General features: G+C 35.5%; 1 protein-coding gene across 2 annotated transcripts in view; it reads right to left on the bottom strand.

Moving 5' to 3' along the window:
* The window catches only part of LOC117995792 (multidrug resistance protein homolog 49-like), a 28,089-nt gene extending 22,429 nt beyond the window's left edge, over window positions 1-5,660 (bottom strand). Inside the window, exons 1-5 of one of the 2 annotated variants that reach the window (XM_069509021.1) lie at window positions 5,496-5,659; window positions 3,633-3,794; window positions 2,617-2,668; window positions 1,214-1,410; window positions 456-600 (exon numbers count right to left, since the gene is read on the bottom strand). In XM_069509021.1, the coding sequence (XP_069365122.1) occupies window positions 456-600; window positions 1,214-1,410; window positions 2,617-2,668; window positions 3,633-3,709 (471 nt within the window). In that variant the 5' untranslated portion in view covers window positions 3,710-3,794; window positions 5,496-5,659. Of the gene's footprint in view, window positions 1-455; window positions 601-1,213; window positions 1,411-2,616; window positions 2,669-3,632; window positions 3,795-5,495 lie in introns of both variants that reach the window. The other variant, XM_034983794.2, reaches the window with a different exon arrangement.
* Window positions 5,661-16,695: the final 11,035 nt, after the last annotated feature.

The raw sequence follows: 16,695 nt of genomic DNA, 5'->3' as shown, positions 1-16,695 counted from the left end.
TTACTTACACCTAAGCTTAATAAAAATAATCTTAAAGCTTAGATACACACAAAGCGTGACTGAAACTACACCACAAAACGTATTGAACGCGCGCGTACGTTTGTACGTTTTGTTATAAAAGGGACTTAAAGCATGTCACTGTCGAATACAACGTGGCTGGATTAGTGCAGATATTACATACTTGGCAGTACGCCTTTATACCTTGTGCTCATATTATAACTTCTAGGAGCTGCGACACTCGTTGCTGTAGCACGGTTTGTGTATACCATGGCTATTGTAAATTACAGATAGGCAAATACATTCGTATTCTGAGCAGTGTAGACAAAGTCATACGCATGTGGACAAGCATGCGCGTAACGACGCAAACTACGGAGATACTAGCGCGATGTTAACGCGTTGGGCAAAATGATACAGCGAGTATGCTTTAAACTATGGCGGCCCGTTTAATACTCTACCTGTCTCAAAGCGCTCCAGCTGACTAGAGCGACAGACAGCATACATAGCACGAGGGATATAACTACGCTGATGATCATTCCTATTGCCATGGCCGTGCCGTCCTCAACTAGCGCCTCCATGTTTTCTTCGTGTGAGGCATTGCATCTGTATATTAGGGAAATTGTTATTTAATTATGCAGAATCTCTTTTTTTCAAGGACCAATTTTGACGAAATTTGGTAAAGAGATAGCTTGCATCCCAGGGACATACCTTTTATCTCCGGAAAATGAAAGAGTTTCCACGGGCTTTTAAAGAAATTTAAATCTATACAAACGAAGTCGCGGCGCATGATCTTGTATACTATAAAACAAGTCTTATAGTATACAATATCATGCGCCGCGACTTCGTCTGTAAATTAAGCCAATCAATTATTATCAAGATAATTATTGAAAAAACGTAATCTAAATATATGAAAGGAAAAGGTGACTGACTGGCTGGCTGACTGACTGACTGACTGACTCATCTATCAACGCACAGCTCAAACTAATGGACGGATCGGGCTGAAATTTGGCATGCAGATAGTTATTATGACGTAGACATCCGCTAAGAAAGAATTTTTGAAAATTCAACCCCTAAGGGGGTAAAGTAGGTGTTTGAAATTTATGTAGTACACGCGGACGAAGTTGCGAGCATAAAGTTAATAAAATAACAATATATTTAGTAAAATAACATTAGAGTTAGTAAAATAACAATTTTCATGGTGGTAGAGTCTACTTACAACCGCCGCCCTCCTCCAAATATTGAAGTGAGAGGGAGGTGACTGGAACATTGTTCTTGTTGAGCAGTCCTTTCTACGAATGCTGTGCTCAGTTCTCCAAACTGCACGAGATTGTAGCATACGCCACCACCACTCAGCAGTCCAGCTAGGATCCCAACGATCGTGGCCAGCAATTCCACCCACTTAGCGTACCGGAACTATAGAAATAGAAAGATGTTTTATTCAAATAAACATAAATACATACCTACATAGGGACTTTTGAATCGTCACATGCACCTACCACTGGTTCGAAGTGCTTTTCCTACCGAGAAGTAAGATCAAGTGGTTGTTGGTGATTGCTCTTTTCAAAGATTTAATTTATAATATAGCCGGTCCGCGCATAGCTGGAGCGAGCCGCAAGTGAAATCCGCGTTGTTGTATCATTTACGTCAATCAAAAACGCGAACTTATGCAAACTATCAAGATGAGAAAAGTCGCATATTTGGAGCACTGCTCAGGCTCGAGAGGAACGAACTCCTACAGCTCATCATGATAGGAAAAATTGCCGCAAGAAGAGGCGTCGGTTGGAGAAAAAAGTCCTGGCTGCGCAACATCCGGGAGTGGACGGGAATCGCGAGTGCTGCAGAAATGTTTCACCTCGCGAAGAACAGAGTGGAATACGCTAAGCTGACTGCCAACCTTCGCTAGTCGGAGGCACGCAAAGAAGAAGAAGATATCATTTACCTACATTAATCTTCGATTGTGTAATATGCTTTTTCCGAGAGCATGCTTTTAATAGATTATTTTATAAACGTAAGTAAAGACAAGTCTAAAATTAATTACGGAGTTTTGTTATTATAGATTACCTACATATCTATACATTCATTCGTACTAAGGACTTTGGGGCTTTCTTTAGGCTTACCGCAGGAGTCACAAAATAAATATTTTGGTTATCTTAAACATACGGGTGCATACAAGTTGCCGCTCTCCGATTTTAGTCCTTTTAAAGTGTCTATTAAGTACCTAATAATAATTGTGGCATGGATGTCAGCGGCTCGTAGAATCATCTTATTCGGGATTCCTTTACATATAGCCTCGAGATTTACGAACTTTGTAGGAAAGACAAGACCGCATGAAGTAGGCGTAATTTACAATGAATAATTCGAGGTTACTGTGATGATAAACTGTTAAATTAATTTTAAATGCATCCAAACAGGTTGTCTGTATCTAATTTTTAACTAATTAACAAAAACAAGAAAACGATAACAATATTTTTATTTTGTTGCCCCTAAAAAAAGAGGTTACCTTCTGTTCATTCGAAAATCGTTAAAATAGTACAAAGGGATCATAGGAGGTACAAACATTAGACTAATAGATAATATGCGTAAAAATTGTTAGATTAAAAAACAATAATAATAACTTACGATTTGAAAATATGATACATTTTCTGGTTCCGGTGTAGCTTCCCGTTTGCTCCTGAAACAATAGGATATTTTAAACAAGATATTATTAGCAATAAGCAATCGAAAAATGACAATTTTAGTTATGATTCATTTTAAAGATTTTTGTAACTGTAGCCATCATGATGAATTCCAACTGTGACGTCACATGGATTGCAGTTGTATGTAAACGCTTAGCTTTTGTTACCAAAATAATAAAAATAAGTTAAGTTTTTTTAATTTTTTTTAATTTTAATAGTAGGTACGAGTAGGTATATTTCAGACTCATTATTTATAACAATGGAAGACGAGTTCAAAAAGGAGATAGCTCAAACCTGCTAAGAATTAGCTCTCTCATGGTCGCAAAATTCTTCGCATCGAATCCTGACTTTTGCTCTGCCATGTTACGAAATGTTAAAACATTGATGTATTATATTTTAGCTTTTACTAACAAGTTTACTTTTTGAAATACTGCACACCAATGATAAGCTAAGTTATTTTAAATTGTTAAACTGTACCTATTCTTTCACTAAAGGTGCGCTTACACGGGATATTGAAATTACTCAAGAGAGCGAGAGAGAGAGCCAGCGCGTGCCACACCTTCGTTATTTTATAAAAGCTGAAAGTTTCTCTGCGTATTGCCCCCAACACAGAGAGGAACGATCAGCGACTATGAAGTTTGGATCATGGTGGCTTTGGGAGATAACATGTAATAAAGGTGTAAAAAATCTTAAGTATAAGAATAAGAATAAGAATAATTTATTTTGAATAAAGTATAAAGTCTAATTTTTTCTTCTAAGAATTAGTATTAGGAACCACGTCACGTACCTATTGCCAGACAAATGTCATGGCACCTCCTGCCAGACGCCCTTAAAGTTAAAAAAATATTAAAATATAAGGGTAGCCATGGTAATATGACGTGATTTCGAATACTGTTCCGAAGACAATATATATAAAAAATACTTTATACTTTGACGTAATTTTTTTTTCGCCTTTATTACCTCTTATCTTTCAAACAACCTGTTTTCTTCAAAAGCCACCATGATCCAAACTTCACAGCCACTGATCGTTCGTCCATGTGTTGGGACAATACACAGTGAAACTTTCAGCTTTTATAAAATCACGTAGATCTGGCATGCGCTGGCCATTAGTCGAATATAATACTGAAATTCCAAAATACTTTATTTAATTTAAAGAAGAACACCTACTCAGTATTATTGAATAACTGATAACACAGGTAATTTTTTTCTAATCTGCTTATGATGACATCTTACTGATGACATATACCTACCTATAAATTCGCACAGTTTCAGCAATTTGTTAAATAAGTCAATAAACTCATAAGTTACACAATTATTTTAATGTCATTGCACCTTTTAATTAAATTCTAGCATCAATAGCTCAACGGTTAATGAGCGGAATTAAATCCGAAAGGTTGGCGATTCAAACCCCACTCGTTGCACTATTGTCCTGCCCACTTCTAGAACAAGCTTTACGCTTATTTGGGGGGAATATTAGTCAAGATTAAAATGACTTACTTTCTTTTAAAGTTTGCCTCTTATTATACCTACTTATAAAACCAGTGTTATCATGATTAACTCATAGCCGGCTCACTACAGAACGCGTCTCCTCTCAGTATGAGAAAGGTTTGGCCATAGTCCACCACGCTTTCCAAGTGCGGAATCAAAACTTATAGAGTACTTGGTATACTTCCATGGTACTTCCCGTTGACCCAGAATCATGAAATTTGGCAAGAAGGAATGTCTTAGGTATGCATAACCATAGTTATGTCACATGTACGATGACAGACATATTTGCAGTTGTAGATAACTTAAGCAACAAAATAATTAGAAGTATCTTTCCAGGGTACGGAAATGCGCCAATCCGACTCGCACTTACTCGATTTTGTAGGGTTCCGTACGTCAAAACGAAAAAAGGAACCCTTATATGATAACTTCGGTGTCTTACTGTCTGTCATGTCTATCAAGACCAAAATCTATAGTGTACTTCCCGTTGATCTACAATCATTAAATTTGGCAAGTAGCAAGGAATTACAGCACACATATAGAAAACATCTGAAAACCGGGAATTTGTGGTTACATCACGAAAAAAATTAAAAAGTGTTATGTCATGTAATGATCGTTTGAAACCCTTCGTGTGCTAGTTCGACTCGCACTTGACCGGTTTGTTTATAATGTTCTTAAGATTGAAACTGCGCTTATCAGACAATATAAACCTTTAGTGCATACTCTTTAGAGTATCAGAGAAATTCCGGTAAGTTTTCCATATAACTAATTGAGTAATAGGTACTTCACTTTGTTTATTCAGTCTGTTACATGATTGATTATCATGTAACAAATCTCAGGGATCAAAATATGTGGGTAAAGTACAAATAAAAAATAGTAAATAACGAATAAAATAATTAAATACACTTTTCCTCAAAAAATCGCATAATGAATACCTATAAAAATGAAATTATTGTTAAAATTATTAATAATGGGTACGTATCGACTAAGTTGAAAAAGACGATCCCATAATATGCAATATTTATAATTTAGAATATTTATAGCTCATATAATAAAACTGCATTCCGTGACACTGAATTATAATCATCTATGATAAGAAATATTATAAAATACCAATACATTGAAAGAATTAGGGCAACTTGGATTATTTATTTCGCTATTAGAATATACCCATCTTAAGAGGCTACAATAATTTTTTAAGTACTGTCTTTGTACACCTGGAAATGTCATTCGCATAGCACATATTGTAAAATAAAAAAACATCTACAAATAAATAAATAATTAGATAAATAAATAATAGCATCGTAGATGATGCTATTATTTATTCATGAAACTTACTCAGACTTTTTCTTTTTGTGGCCCATTTTTTTCTGTAATTCCAGGTCCTTATACTACGGCACGCACGGTCGTCCGGTGCTTGAGGAAGCTCAAGTTCAGAGTGAGCCTGAAAGAGCCTACAAACTACATACGTGTAGAGCGCGGCGGAGGCCTGTTTACAATTAAACACGTAGATCTCAATCCACATATAATATAGTATTACGCTCGTACACGCGATTCATCTGTTTACATGCTTAGAGATAACATTTATAATATTATCTAACAATTATTACTAGGATTTTCTTATTACTGCTAGCCATACATTTTATTTCAATAATTGTGACAAAAAATATTGCTCAATAGTTTGTAACCTTAAATAAAGTACCTGAATTTGGAACTTACATTTTATCACTTTCTGAAGTTTTTATGACAAATTTTCAGCTAACTCTATGTAGGCAGGTACAGCAAATAGCTTCAGTAAACTATAATTTAAATGCTTATCTGCGCATCCTACCCGAGTCCGTAAAAAAAAGGATATAAAAACTCGGACCAAACTCGGATATTTCTTACGCACTGATCCGATCTCTGATCCAAATCCAGCTATTCAGTGGAGCTCTTTGATATATCTACGTCATATGTCCGATTTGAATCCGAGGTACACCCAAGAAATTCTCACGGATGATGGAAAGAAATCGGATGGCGGAAGTCGGATCTAGTGCGTAAGCTACCATACAAATAGTTCTATAACGACTTCGGAGCGTATTTTCACGGATTCGGATCGAATGAACGCGTAACCGCACTTACAGTAGAATCAGATTTTTGATTCGTCAATGATATAACCATGTAGGTAAACTTAATTATAAGAATATATTATTATATTATGGTATTAGAGATATATAACAGACTAGTTACCCGTTAAGGAGTTCCATCCTCTATTTCTAAACTGTTCATCAAATCTTCACTAAACTCACATGGTAGGTACCAACCTTATGGTACAACCTTAGAATAACAACTCGGGTACAACCTTTGTAGAAAAAAAGAATTGTGAAAATCGGTTCAAATTTGACGGAGTTATGCAGTAAAATTGATAAAAAAATTGATTCCGTATCCCGACAAAATCCCTAATTGTTTTCGGGATAAAAACTACCTTATACGTTAGCCCGGAGTATCAGATACTACTGTACTAAATTTCATTTAAATCCATTCAGTAGTTTTCGCATGAAGCACGCACACACAGATAGACAAACAGATTGCCTAAAATTCCAAAAAAAATTGTTTTGGGGTCTATATCGATAATAATGTTTCCTCGGATTAAAATTTTCAAAATAAATTTAATGTACAGAATTCGTCCAGTTACAATTTTATTATAAGTATACAAAGATTAAGTCTGCCAATCCGCACTTGGCCAGCGTGGTAGACTATGGCCAAAACCCTTCTAACTCTGAGAGGAGACCTGTGCTTTGTAGTGAGCCGGTGATGATGATGATGATGATGATACAAAGATTATATTTTAGAAGTTACAGACAGACAGGCACAAACGGAAGGACAACCAAAGTTCAAATTCATCAAAGGACAGACTCGGAGAGCAGGCCTCTATAGAATCCGTCACGATTGCTGAACAAATATTAATACGTTGTAAATAGTAATTATTGTGAATACTCGACGGACTACGTTCTCGTAATTGTTATTGCTTTTCATCATATGCAATAAAATTTCATACACAGAGTTGATTAGACCCGATGACGAGGCGAGCAATGTCATGATGGGCATCAGCCGCTTCAGCCTTTACATTTATGTGTTACTGTAAAAGCTCGAATATTGGTAAATCTAAGTAATCTAAAAGGAAAAGGTGACTGACTGACTGATCTATTTACGCAAAGCTCAAACTACTGGACGGATCGAACTGTAATTTGGCATGCAGATAGCTATTACGACGTAGGCATCCGCTAAGAAAGTAATTCAACCTCTAAGGGGATGAAATAGGGGTTTGAGATTCGTGTAGTCCACGTAGACGAAGTCGCGAGCATAAGCTAGTTTGGGAAATAAGCTAAGCTGACTCCTCGTTTTATACTTGTAAATCTTAGCATTACTCAACATGAGCTAGTAAATTTAAGAATTGTTATAAAATGATGATTTTTCGGTTACTAATCTTCTCTATATATAAAAATGCTAAATGTGTTACTGATCGCAAATCTCGGGAACAGCTGAACCGATTTCGCTAATTCTTTTTTTATAATATTCCTTGAAGTACGAGGATGGTTCTTACAGAGAGAAAAATTTAAAAAATTAACTGTTAGGCGGTACGTAGTTCGCCGGGTCAGCTAGCGACTTTGGTCTTAATAATGTTTCCCCCGATTAAAATTTTCAAAATATACTTAATGTACAGAAATTGTCCAGTTTTATTAAAAGTATAGATATAGATATTAATATGATACCCAAGAAGTTGTCCGCGTGGATTAAGGATTTTTAAAAATTCTGTAGGAACTCTTTGATTTTCTGGGACCAAAAGTACCTAAACCTTACTCGGATGCAACCAATTTTCCAACCAAATTTAATCGAAATTGGTTAAAAGAGTGGTCCATGAAAAGCTAGCAATCAAACAGATACTCTTTTGCATTTGTAATATTTCTATGGATTATTCTATGAATATGACTCATGATATTTAGTATTAACGCTGAAATAGATGGGATCTAATGAAATTCATCTTAAAACAATCTTCTGTTAGATTTCTCCTAGAAATTGCTTCTACCCTTAGATTAACAAAGAACATTCAACTGAGCTTCTACCTAATTGAATGAGATAATATGTCTAATCATTGTGACACTTCTTTTAGTTATTTTTTTTATCATAAAACTGATACGCGAAAACTCATTATCTTTTAACATAAGATGATCCTATGCTTTAAACTAGCAATTCTTGTATATACCTATTACCTATAGTATAGGTAGAAGTCCCGCAAATTGCTAATGCGCGAGGCAATTTTAGGGCCATCAGTACTAGACTGAAGTTTCGAGCTGATGGTATATTTTTTATTTCGGCTGACGTCAAAATGATGTCATTTCGATGTTAATGAGACATGGTTCCAGCCATTGAGTTCCAGCGCAATAGGACGTAGGTATTTAATATTATACCTATACTGTAATATGTATATAGGTCCTATACCTATCTACCTATATGTAGAACTAGATAAACCTTCGAGTAAAAATTATGTAAAAACACTTTTACATAGAAAAGCAACATTGTGTGACAAGTACAAATACATAGACTGCTTTTGAGTTTTGCAGAGACAAACACATGGGAGCTGAATTTTGTTACAAGATTGATTACTTGGCTCTAACGATTTTGATGAAATATTATATTTTACTTTCCAAGTTTATCCCTGTCATCCTTAAACTTACGCGGGAATTCAAAGATGATATCAGTCAAATTGAGAGATGACGGCCGAAACTTGGTCGCGCCCAGTTATACTTATTACTTTTTTAAAGTGTGTCAAACTAACTGAATTTTGGAAAAGTTGCAAATCAGAATAAGTAGGTATGCAATCTTCTGTTGGATAAAATATAGATAGATAGGCGCTCAAGACCGTAGCTATCAACAATTTATTATCAATTGGCTGGTGACAGGCATGCTTGTTCCATTTAACATGTACCTACGGAAGCAACTGTATGAAAATTTTATAAATCAAACAGTTGATTTAAATCGTTTCCAACCAATTGATTAATATTTTGTGATTGGTATGTTTGAATAATAAAAAGCCGTTTTTATTTAATATTCAATAATGTTTGAATAACTGTAGCAGTCTGTTTGTCTGTATGCTAGCTTATCACGGTCCACCTGTTTAACCGATTTTGATAAAATTTGCCACAGATATTGGTAGCATCCCGGAAAGGGATATAGACAACTTCTTCCCGAAAAATCAAAGGAATTTTAAAAACTTAAATCCACACCGAAGAAATTTGTGTAGTCCACGCGGACGAAGTCGCGAGCATAAGCTAGTAAATTATATGTAGGTACATGAGTAAAAATTACGTAAAATGTGCAGTCCTAATTAATTTGTGTCTGCGGCGATCAGAATATTTACTACCTTTTGATCCGCCCGGCTTTGCTTGGTTAAAATTTGATATATAGGTACTAGGTAGTCATAATAATATATAGCCAATGTTACTTCTAGATAAATAATTATTAAAACTGACTTAGTAGTTGCAAAGTCTAGCAATTAATCATCATCATGATCAACCCATCGCCGGCTCACTACAGAGCACGGGTCCCCTCTCAGACTGAGAAGGGTTTTGGCCATAGTCTACCACGCTGGCCATGTGCGGATTGGTAGACTTCACACACCTTTGAGAACATTATGGAGAACTCTCAGGAATGCAGGTTTCCTCACGATGTTTTCCTTCTCGGTAAAGCAAGTGATATATTTTAATTTATTAAAACGCACATAACTCCGAAAAGTTAGAGGTGCGTGCCCGGGATCGAACCCCTGACCTCCGATTAGAAAGCGGACGTCCTAACCACTAGGCTATCACAGCTTATGAGCAATTAATACAAATAAATAATTAAATCGTTCCTTTTTATAATAGGTAATAACTGATGCCCGCGACTTCATCCACGTGGAGTTAGGTTAAAAATCCCATGGAAACTATTTGATTTTCCGGGATAAAAAGTAGCCTATGTCACTCTCCAGGTCTTTATCTATACTCATGCAAAAAATCAAGTCAATCAATCAAGGCACCGTTGCGTCGTGATTGAAGGACAAATCAACAAACCGACAAACCAACAAACAAACACACTTTCGGACATATACTCGGGTACTGATTAGCTTAGATTGTATAGATTATAACTACTTACATCTTGCACAATATTGCATGCGCATCGCAAAATTTCTTTCGTAATTTACATTACTTAGGCAAATACCTATAATATTTTTTAGGGCGGTCGCGATTATTTGCCCACGATTACTTTCACAAGCAAATATATTTTCAAACTATCATACCTATTTCCTAAGCTAATGATATCTATACTAATAAATAAAACTGAAGTGGCTGTCTGAAATTTCGAAATAACTACCTCATATTAAGCTCTTATGGTTACCTATTTGAACTGTACCTACTATAACTAAATTACACGTTTTAAAAAAAATTGTCTGTCTGTCCGTCTGTCTGTCTATCTCTCTGTCGATCTGTCTGTTTGAACGGGCTAATCTTCGGAACGGCTGAACCTATTTTGACGGGACTTTCACAGACAAGTAGAAGATTAACCAGGGCGTAACATAGGCTACTTTTTAACCGACTAAAAAAGGAGCAGTTGTATTTTCTATATATGTACACCGAAATATCCGACATTACTAACCCGATTTGCGTAGTTTCTTTTTTAATTGATAGGAAAACTTTGCGACCCTTTTTAATAAAAACATTGGATTCCGACTCCTCAATCCTGATGCTGCACGGGACCTGACCACCTAAACTGATGGGATTTAGAAACTGTCGGTTATAAATTGATATTGGAGGTACCTACCAAGTAGGTAAAGACTACCGTTGAACTCTAGGACCCAAGTCCTCAACCTTGATGCTATAAGGAATTGCATTCCTAAATTGTGGTGGTTTAAAAACTGGTCTACTAAGTCGGTTAGAAAAAGGAAGGACCAAACCAATGGCATCCTAAATCCTACTAACATTCCTATTAGCATTGGCTTTGAAATCGGTATGTTAGGTACTTGCCAGCGGGACAGCAGCGGAGAAGGCGGGTAGAGACTTGGATAGGCGCGAGGGGTGCAACGGATCGACGTGATTATTTTGCATAGGTATAGTTAAAGACCTGGAGATTGGAGAGTGACATAGGCTACTTTAATCCCGGAAAATCAAAGATTTTCCATGGGATTTTACAAAATCTAAATCCACGCGGACGAAGTCGCGGGTGTCAGCTAGTAATAACTAATAATCGACTGAAATAATGTGCTTCCTCCTGAGTCTATTTGAAACAATCTCTATATTGAGAGAAAGAAGTCATCCGCAAAAACAACTTTTTTGTTTTTTTCGTTTACCATAAAAATTATTTCTTATAACCGAAACTGTTGAATAATAGTGTTACAACGACTTTCGCATGTCTGGTTTCAATTTTATTTTAGACTTTAGTGTAGTCTACGAAGTCTACGTAGAGTTTATATATTTACGTAGATTGCGAAGCAATGGTCAGAGGTAATATTATCGCTAAGCATAATAGTCCTTGAACACACTTTAAGATAGACAATGGCATCAATAAGTACTTGTTTATATTTTTACCAAGCGTAGGCACACTACACGCCTCGTACAAGTGATTGAAATTATGACTGACGTCTACGAAAAAATCTGCAAGTTACGAAATAAAAATATCGGACAAATAAACAATTGCGCAAATCGTTACATTTAGAGAAACAATAAAGCTACTCTAAGCAATCTTCGCTAAAATACCTATGTCATAAATCTAATGTCTTCATGTTACACTACAAATACGAATACGAATTAAACTTTACAAGTATACTAAGTCTAAGTATCAAGAAATAACTATACTTTATTGTTGTATTTTATTTTTCTTCTTTTGAGTAGTAGTAGTAGTAGTAGTTGATTAGTAGTTGATAGATTATTGTGATAGTAACCTAAATATATAAAATGAAAAGCTGACCCACTGACTGATATATAAGCCTACAGCTCAAACTGGACGGATCGGGCTGAAATTTGGCATGCGAATAGCTATCATGACGTAGACATCTGCTAAGAAAGGGTTTTTTAAAACGCAACCTCTAATGGGGTAAAATAGGGGTTTGAAATTTGTGTGGTCCATGCGGACGAAGTCGCGGAAATAAGCTAGCATAATATAAAAATGCAAAAAATGTAAGTTGTAGAATTAGCACAGCCCCTATCAATCAATATCTACCAAAATCATAAGTGATACTAATTGACGCACCCCGGCTTCGCATGGGTAGTCTTACCTTCACCGTGATTAGTTTTTTACTCGACTACGGCAAAGCCAAAAGGAAGAGTTATGAATTTGGCAGTCTATGTACGCATGTATGTATGTTCGTATCTCTGTGTGTTCCACTGTAGCGTCTAAACTACTGGGCCGATTTTGATGAATGAGATGTCAATTAATTTGTTGTTATGGTCCGGTTGACATAGGCTACAATTTTTATTAACAAAATCTATTTGACGGATGTTATATCCCAAAAAGTAGGGGTCTTTAAATTTTTTTTCTATTGTATCCAGTGGGATTTCAAATGAAAGAAAAAAAAATACTGAGTTCGTAAATATAAATATAGTAAGTAGGTATACTATTAAAATATACCAAGCGACAGAAGCCCAATTTTACTATAATATTTCAGCGTTTGTTAAGACGATCGTAGTCGGGTTTTAGTTTTAAACTTTATCTTGTAATTTAATTTAATTTAATAGGAAGCCAATGGTAAACAAAGAAATAATTATTTTATGACAACCTAGATAAACTTAAGACTATCAATGCATACTCACTTACAGACTGACTCAACATGCGTTCACTTCGAAATAGTAATACTTAAACTAAGACATTCTTTGCATAAAATCTATAATTAAATTAATTACTTAATTAGCCAAAAGTACGAATTTTATAGATAAACGATATAGTACCCAACAATTTTAAAATAGCCTAATATAGTATAATTTTTAATGATAGGTACAGACGATCATAGTTCATATTAATGATACTGACGAAAATAAAATAAAAACTGTTTTAGGTTATATAATCTATATCGATAACAATGCTTCCTCCTGATATAATTTTCAAAATATGTTTAATGTGTACAAACCATCCAGAGTCTAAATTACCATTAGATTGAAGTTTAAAAAAGAGAGACCGTTGAATTTCGTACTGGTTCTTTTACTTACAGGTATTAAGTAGTTCACGTATTTAACTTTATTGAATGTAAAGGTTAATAGGTAAATAGGTAAAGAAAAACGCTTCTTTCGTTTCTTATCATATATTAATAAATATTTCCTGGTTAAACAACCTATGTTGACGTAATATTGTCTAATTATCTTCAGATAATTAGTTTATATCATGACGAGAGCTACGAAAGAGTTAATCTCAACCATCCACATAATAATCGCATTTGTCTTATTTATTTTATCTTAGCCGTCTTAACAAACAAATGTTGGTTCTTTACTATTAGAGAGAGAGCCAGCGCATGCCAGATCTTCGTTGCTTTATAAAAACTGAAAGTTTCTCTGTGTATTGTCCCTAATAGACGGATGGATGATCAGCGACTGTGAAATTTTGATCATGCTAGCTTTGGAAGATAACAGTTAATAAAGATGTAAAAAATCTTACGTCAAAGTATCAAGTCTAATATAATTAAATATTTTCTTCGGAATAGTATTTAGTAATCACGTCACGCGGCAACCTCCCGCCAGACGTCCTTAAATTAAATATTTATTACCTGTTATCTACCAAAGCCACAATGGTCTCAACATCATAGTCGCAGATCGTACCTCTCTGTGTTGGGTACGCAGAGAAATTTTCAGCTTTAGTAAAATAACGAAGGTCTGGCACGCGCTGGCTCTTAGTCCATATTGTTTGAAACTAGCTGGAATCCAATTATAACTGCGTCAATAATCCAACAATACGCAAAGTATGCTAGAAAGTCTTTTTTCCAAAAAAATGTCGTGGATTTGAATCCTTAAGTATTCTCCATTGAAACGAAAGATAAGGAGATATATTATTATGGCGCGGCGTATACGTAAATATAATAAATTAATAATACATAGCTCTATTGTACACAATATGTCATTCACACAAACTTACACAAGTAAACTCGTAGGTATTATTTTACATCATTATCGAATTTTATAATGTGCTTACTACCTACTTATATTATAGTTATAGTGTCGTAGTATAATCGGAAAAATCGCCTCTTTATGGTTACCTTAGAACCTTTCTTAGGCAAGAGACTGGATATTTAGAATCTAGCCAGATTTTTTCCGACATATTATAATCTGACATATCTATTATTACTTACTCGTAGTCATCCAAGCTATTTTCAGGATCAGTGAAAAATTGCACTTATCTATTAGGTAAGTCGCGAATAACTGCACTGGCCGATATTTTTCGTACTTAGCTAATGACTTTGACTTTCGCAGTTAACGCAGTCTTTTCTGTTACACCTACCCTACCTATAATGGTTTTGTAAAGCGCGCAGCCTGCAGCTCGCGATTAAGGTCCTAAATAAAGGTTGATAGATGAAGCTGAATGAAGGGACGACAAAGCGAATCTTCTGGCGTAGTCCGATTAAAAGTCTTGACACTTGAACCTGACCTTCCACTTTAAGGACTCCTCATGGGCAACCCTGGATCTGGCAACATAAAACGCACATCAGCGCCTCTAGCTATAGGTAATATTAGGTAATTATTTTGCTATATGATTTATTTATGCTTTGTTTATTTTATTTTAAGCTTTTTAGTGTAAGTAAGTAGTCATTAATTGGTACCTTAAATATCAATTCACCATCAGAAATTCCCGAATACCCACGGCTTAGCAGTTCAGTACCAAGCAGCATCAGGATTGAGGAGTTGGGACCCGAAGTTCAATGGTGTAGTCTATGCTTGGCACCAAAAATAATATTGCATCATCCGCAGTTCCTGAATCACTATAGTTTAGGAGTGCTGTACTCTACATCATCAGGGTTGAGAAGTTGAGAATTGGAGTCCAAGCATTAAGTCGTTGGTTGGTACCTACAACATTAATTCACTATGAACACTTCCTGAATCTTGGTAACTTAGGCAGCCAGTAACTCTGCATCATCAGAATTGAGGAGTTGGATCCAGAAATTTTTATGGGACCAGCACGGAAACATCTGCAGATTAAAAAAAAATTGCAAATCGATGCAGAAACCTTGAAAAAATTGGTGAACATTAAAAAAAACGGGCCGAATTGAGAACCACCTCCTTTTTGGAAGTCGGTCCACCCCTTGCGCTTACCCGGTGCGGGATAGCGCGGATAACGTGCGGTTGTGCGGGGTATCCCCCCACCTCATACTTCGATTGCCACGAAATGATGCCTATTTTATGATATGTTCAATTCTACGATTTGGCAACGACATATGCGTAGCATGCAAATCATGTTAATCCACGTTATCGATCAAGTGTATGTATGCAGAATTAATTAGGTACGAGTATTATATTGCATTATTACAAAATATACATATCTACGACGAATGCCGCATGTTAGATTATTTGCGCAATCAGTTAATTAGATAACAACACTTTTTCAATTGGTACAATGTTAACAAAGGAGGTCCCACAGATATCTGCATCATTTTTCAAATAATACTAGCTGTTACCCCGGGTTCGGATCTACTTATCCTAAAGACTTGTACTGACAGCCGATTCCCGCTACTTATCCCACTGGACCTTAAGATAATTAATAAATCCCGTTGTAACTTTTCCGTGAAATTGTATTTTTGCCCGTGACCAGAATTTCTCTTATTTCTTGACCAACCAATTTTTTTTAACTAATGCTAGCTTTCTCTATGCAGCCGAACTGAGACAATGTAAAAGACAGATAAAATGAGGTTGGATAAAACCTTCCCTATGAAATGTTTCGGTGAAGTCTGCGCCACCAATATAGGTAGGTATATAGCAGCGGCGCCTACTTAATTAACGAGATAGATATTTGTGCGTATCGAACACCTTGATATGAGTAACTTATAAGTAGACTAGACTGCAGGATTCTGTCCAATAGACCGAATACGCTGATAAACTTTGCTTTCAGACAACACAGGATTAAGTATTTATGGTAGATGCTTATTGCTTATGTCTAAGTAAAGGAAAAGTTGTTACAAGTTCTTTTGAATCGTCAAAATAATTTACTAATAATAGTTAATTTATAAATAAGTACATATTAAAAATTGCGGAACCGGTAGGATTCGAGAAAATTATTTTGAAATTTCCTTGAAGTGTACTAGGTAAAACACTATCATAAAAATTATGCGAATATAACATATTATCTTCCTGTACAATATGATGGTAAATACAATGATTGCTTTGTGTTTATATTCCTAGATAAATGGTACGAGCAGTTACCTTTGTAATGTTTTACCGATCCTATGTCGTAATCTAATTCAAAGTCTAAGGAAATGTAGCGAAAGTTTTCAAGTCTAGGATGTCTAGAGATATTCTATTTTCAGCTAATTGATAATTAAAAAGAAAAATAGAAG

This window comes from Maniola hyperantus, chromosome Z, assembly GCF_902806685.2.
Source record: "Maniola hyperantus chromosome Z, iAphHyp1.2, whole genome shotgun sequence".
In the NCBI taxonomy this organism is placed as follows: domain Eukaryota; kingdom Metazoa; phylum Arthropoda; class Insecta; order Lepidoptera; family Nymphalidae; genus Maniola; species Maniola hyperantus.
This window is presented reverse-complemented; position numbering and strand designations above follow the sequence as displayed.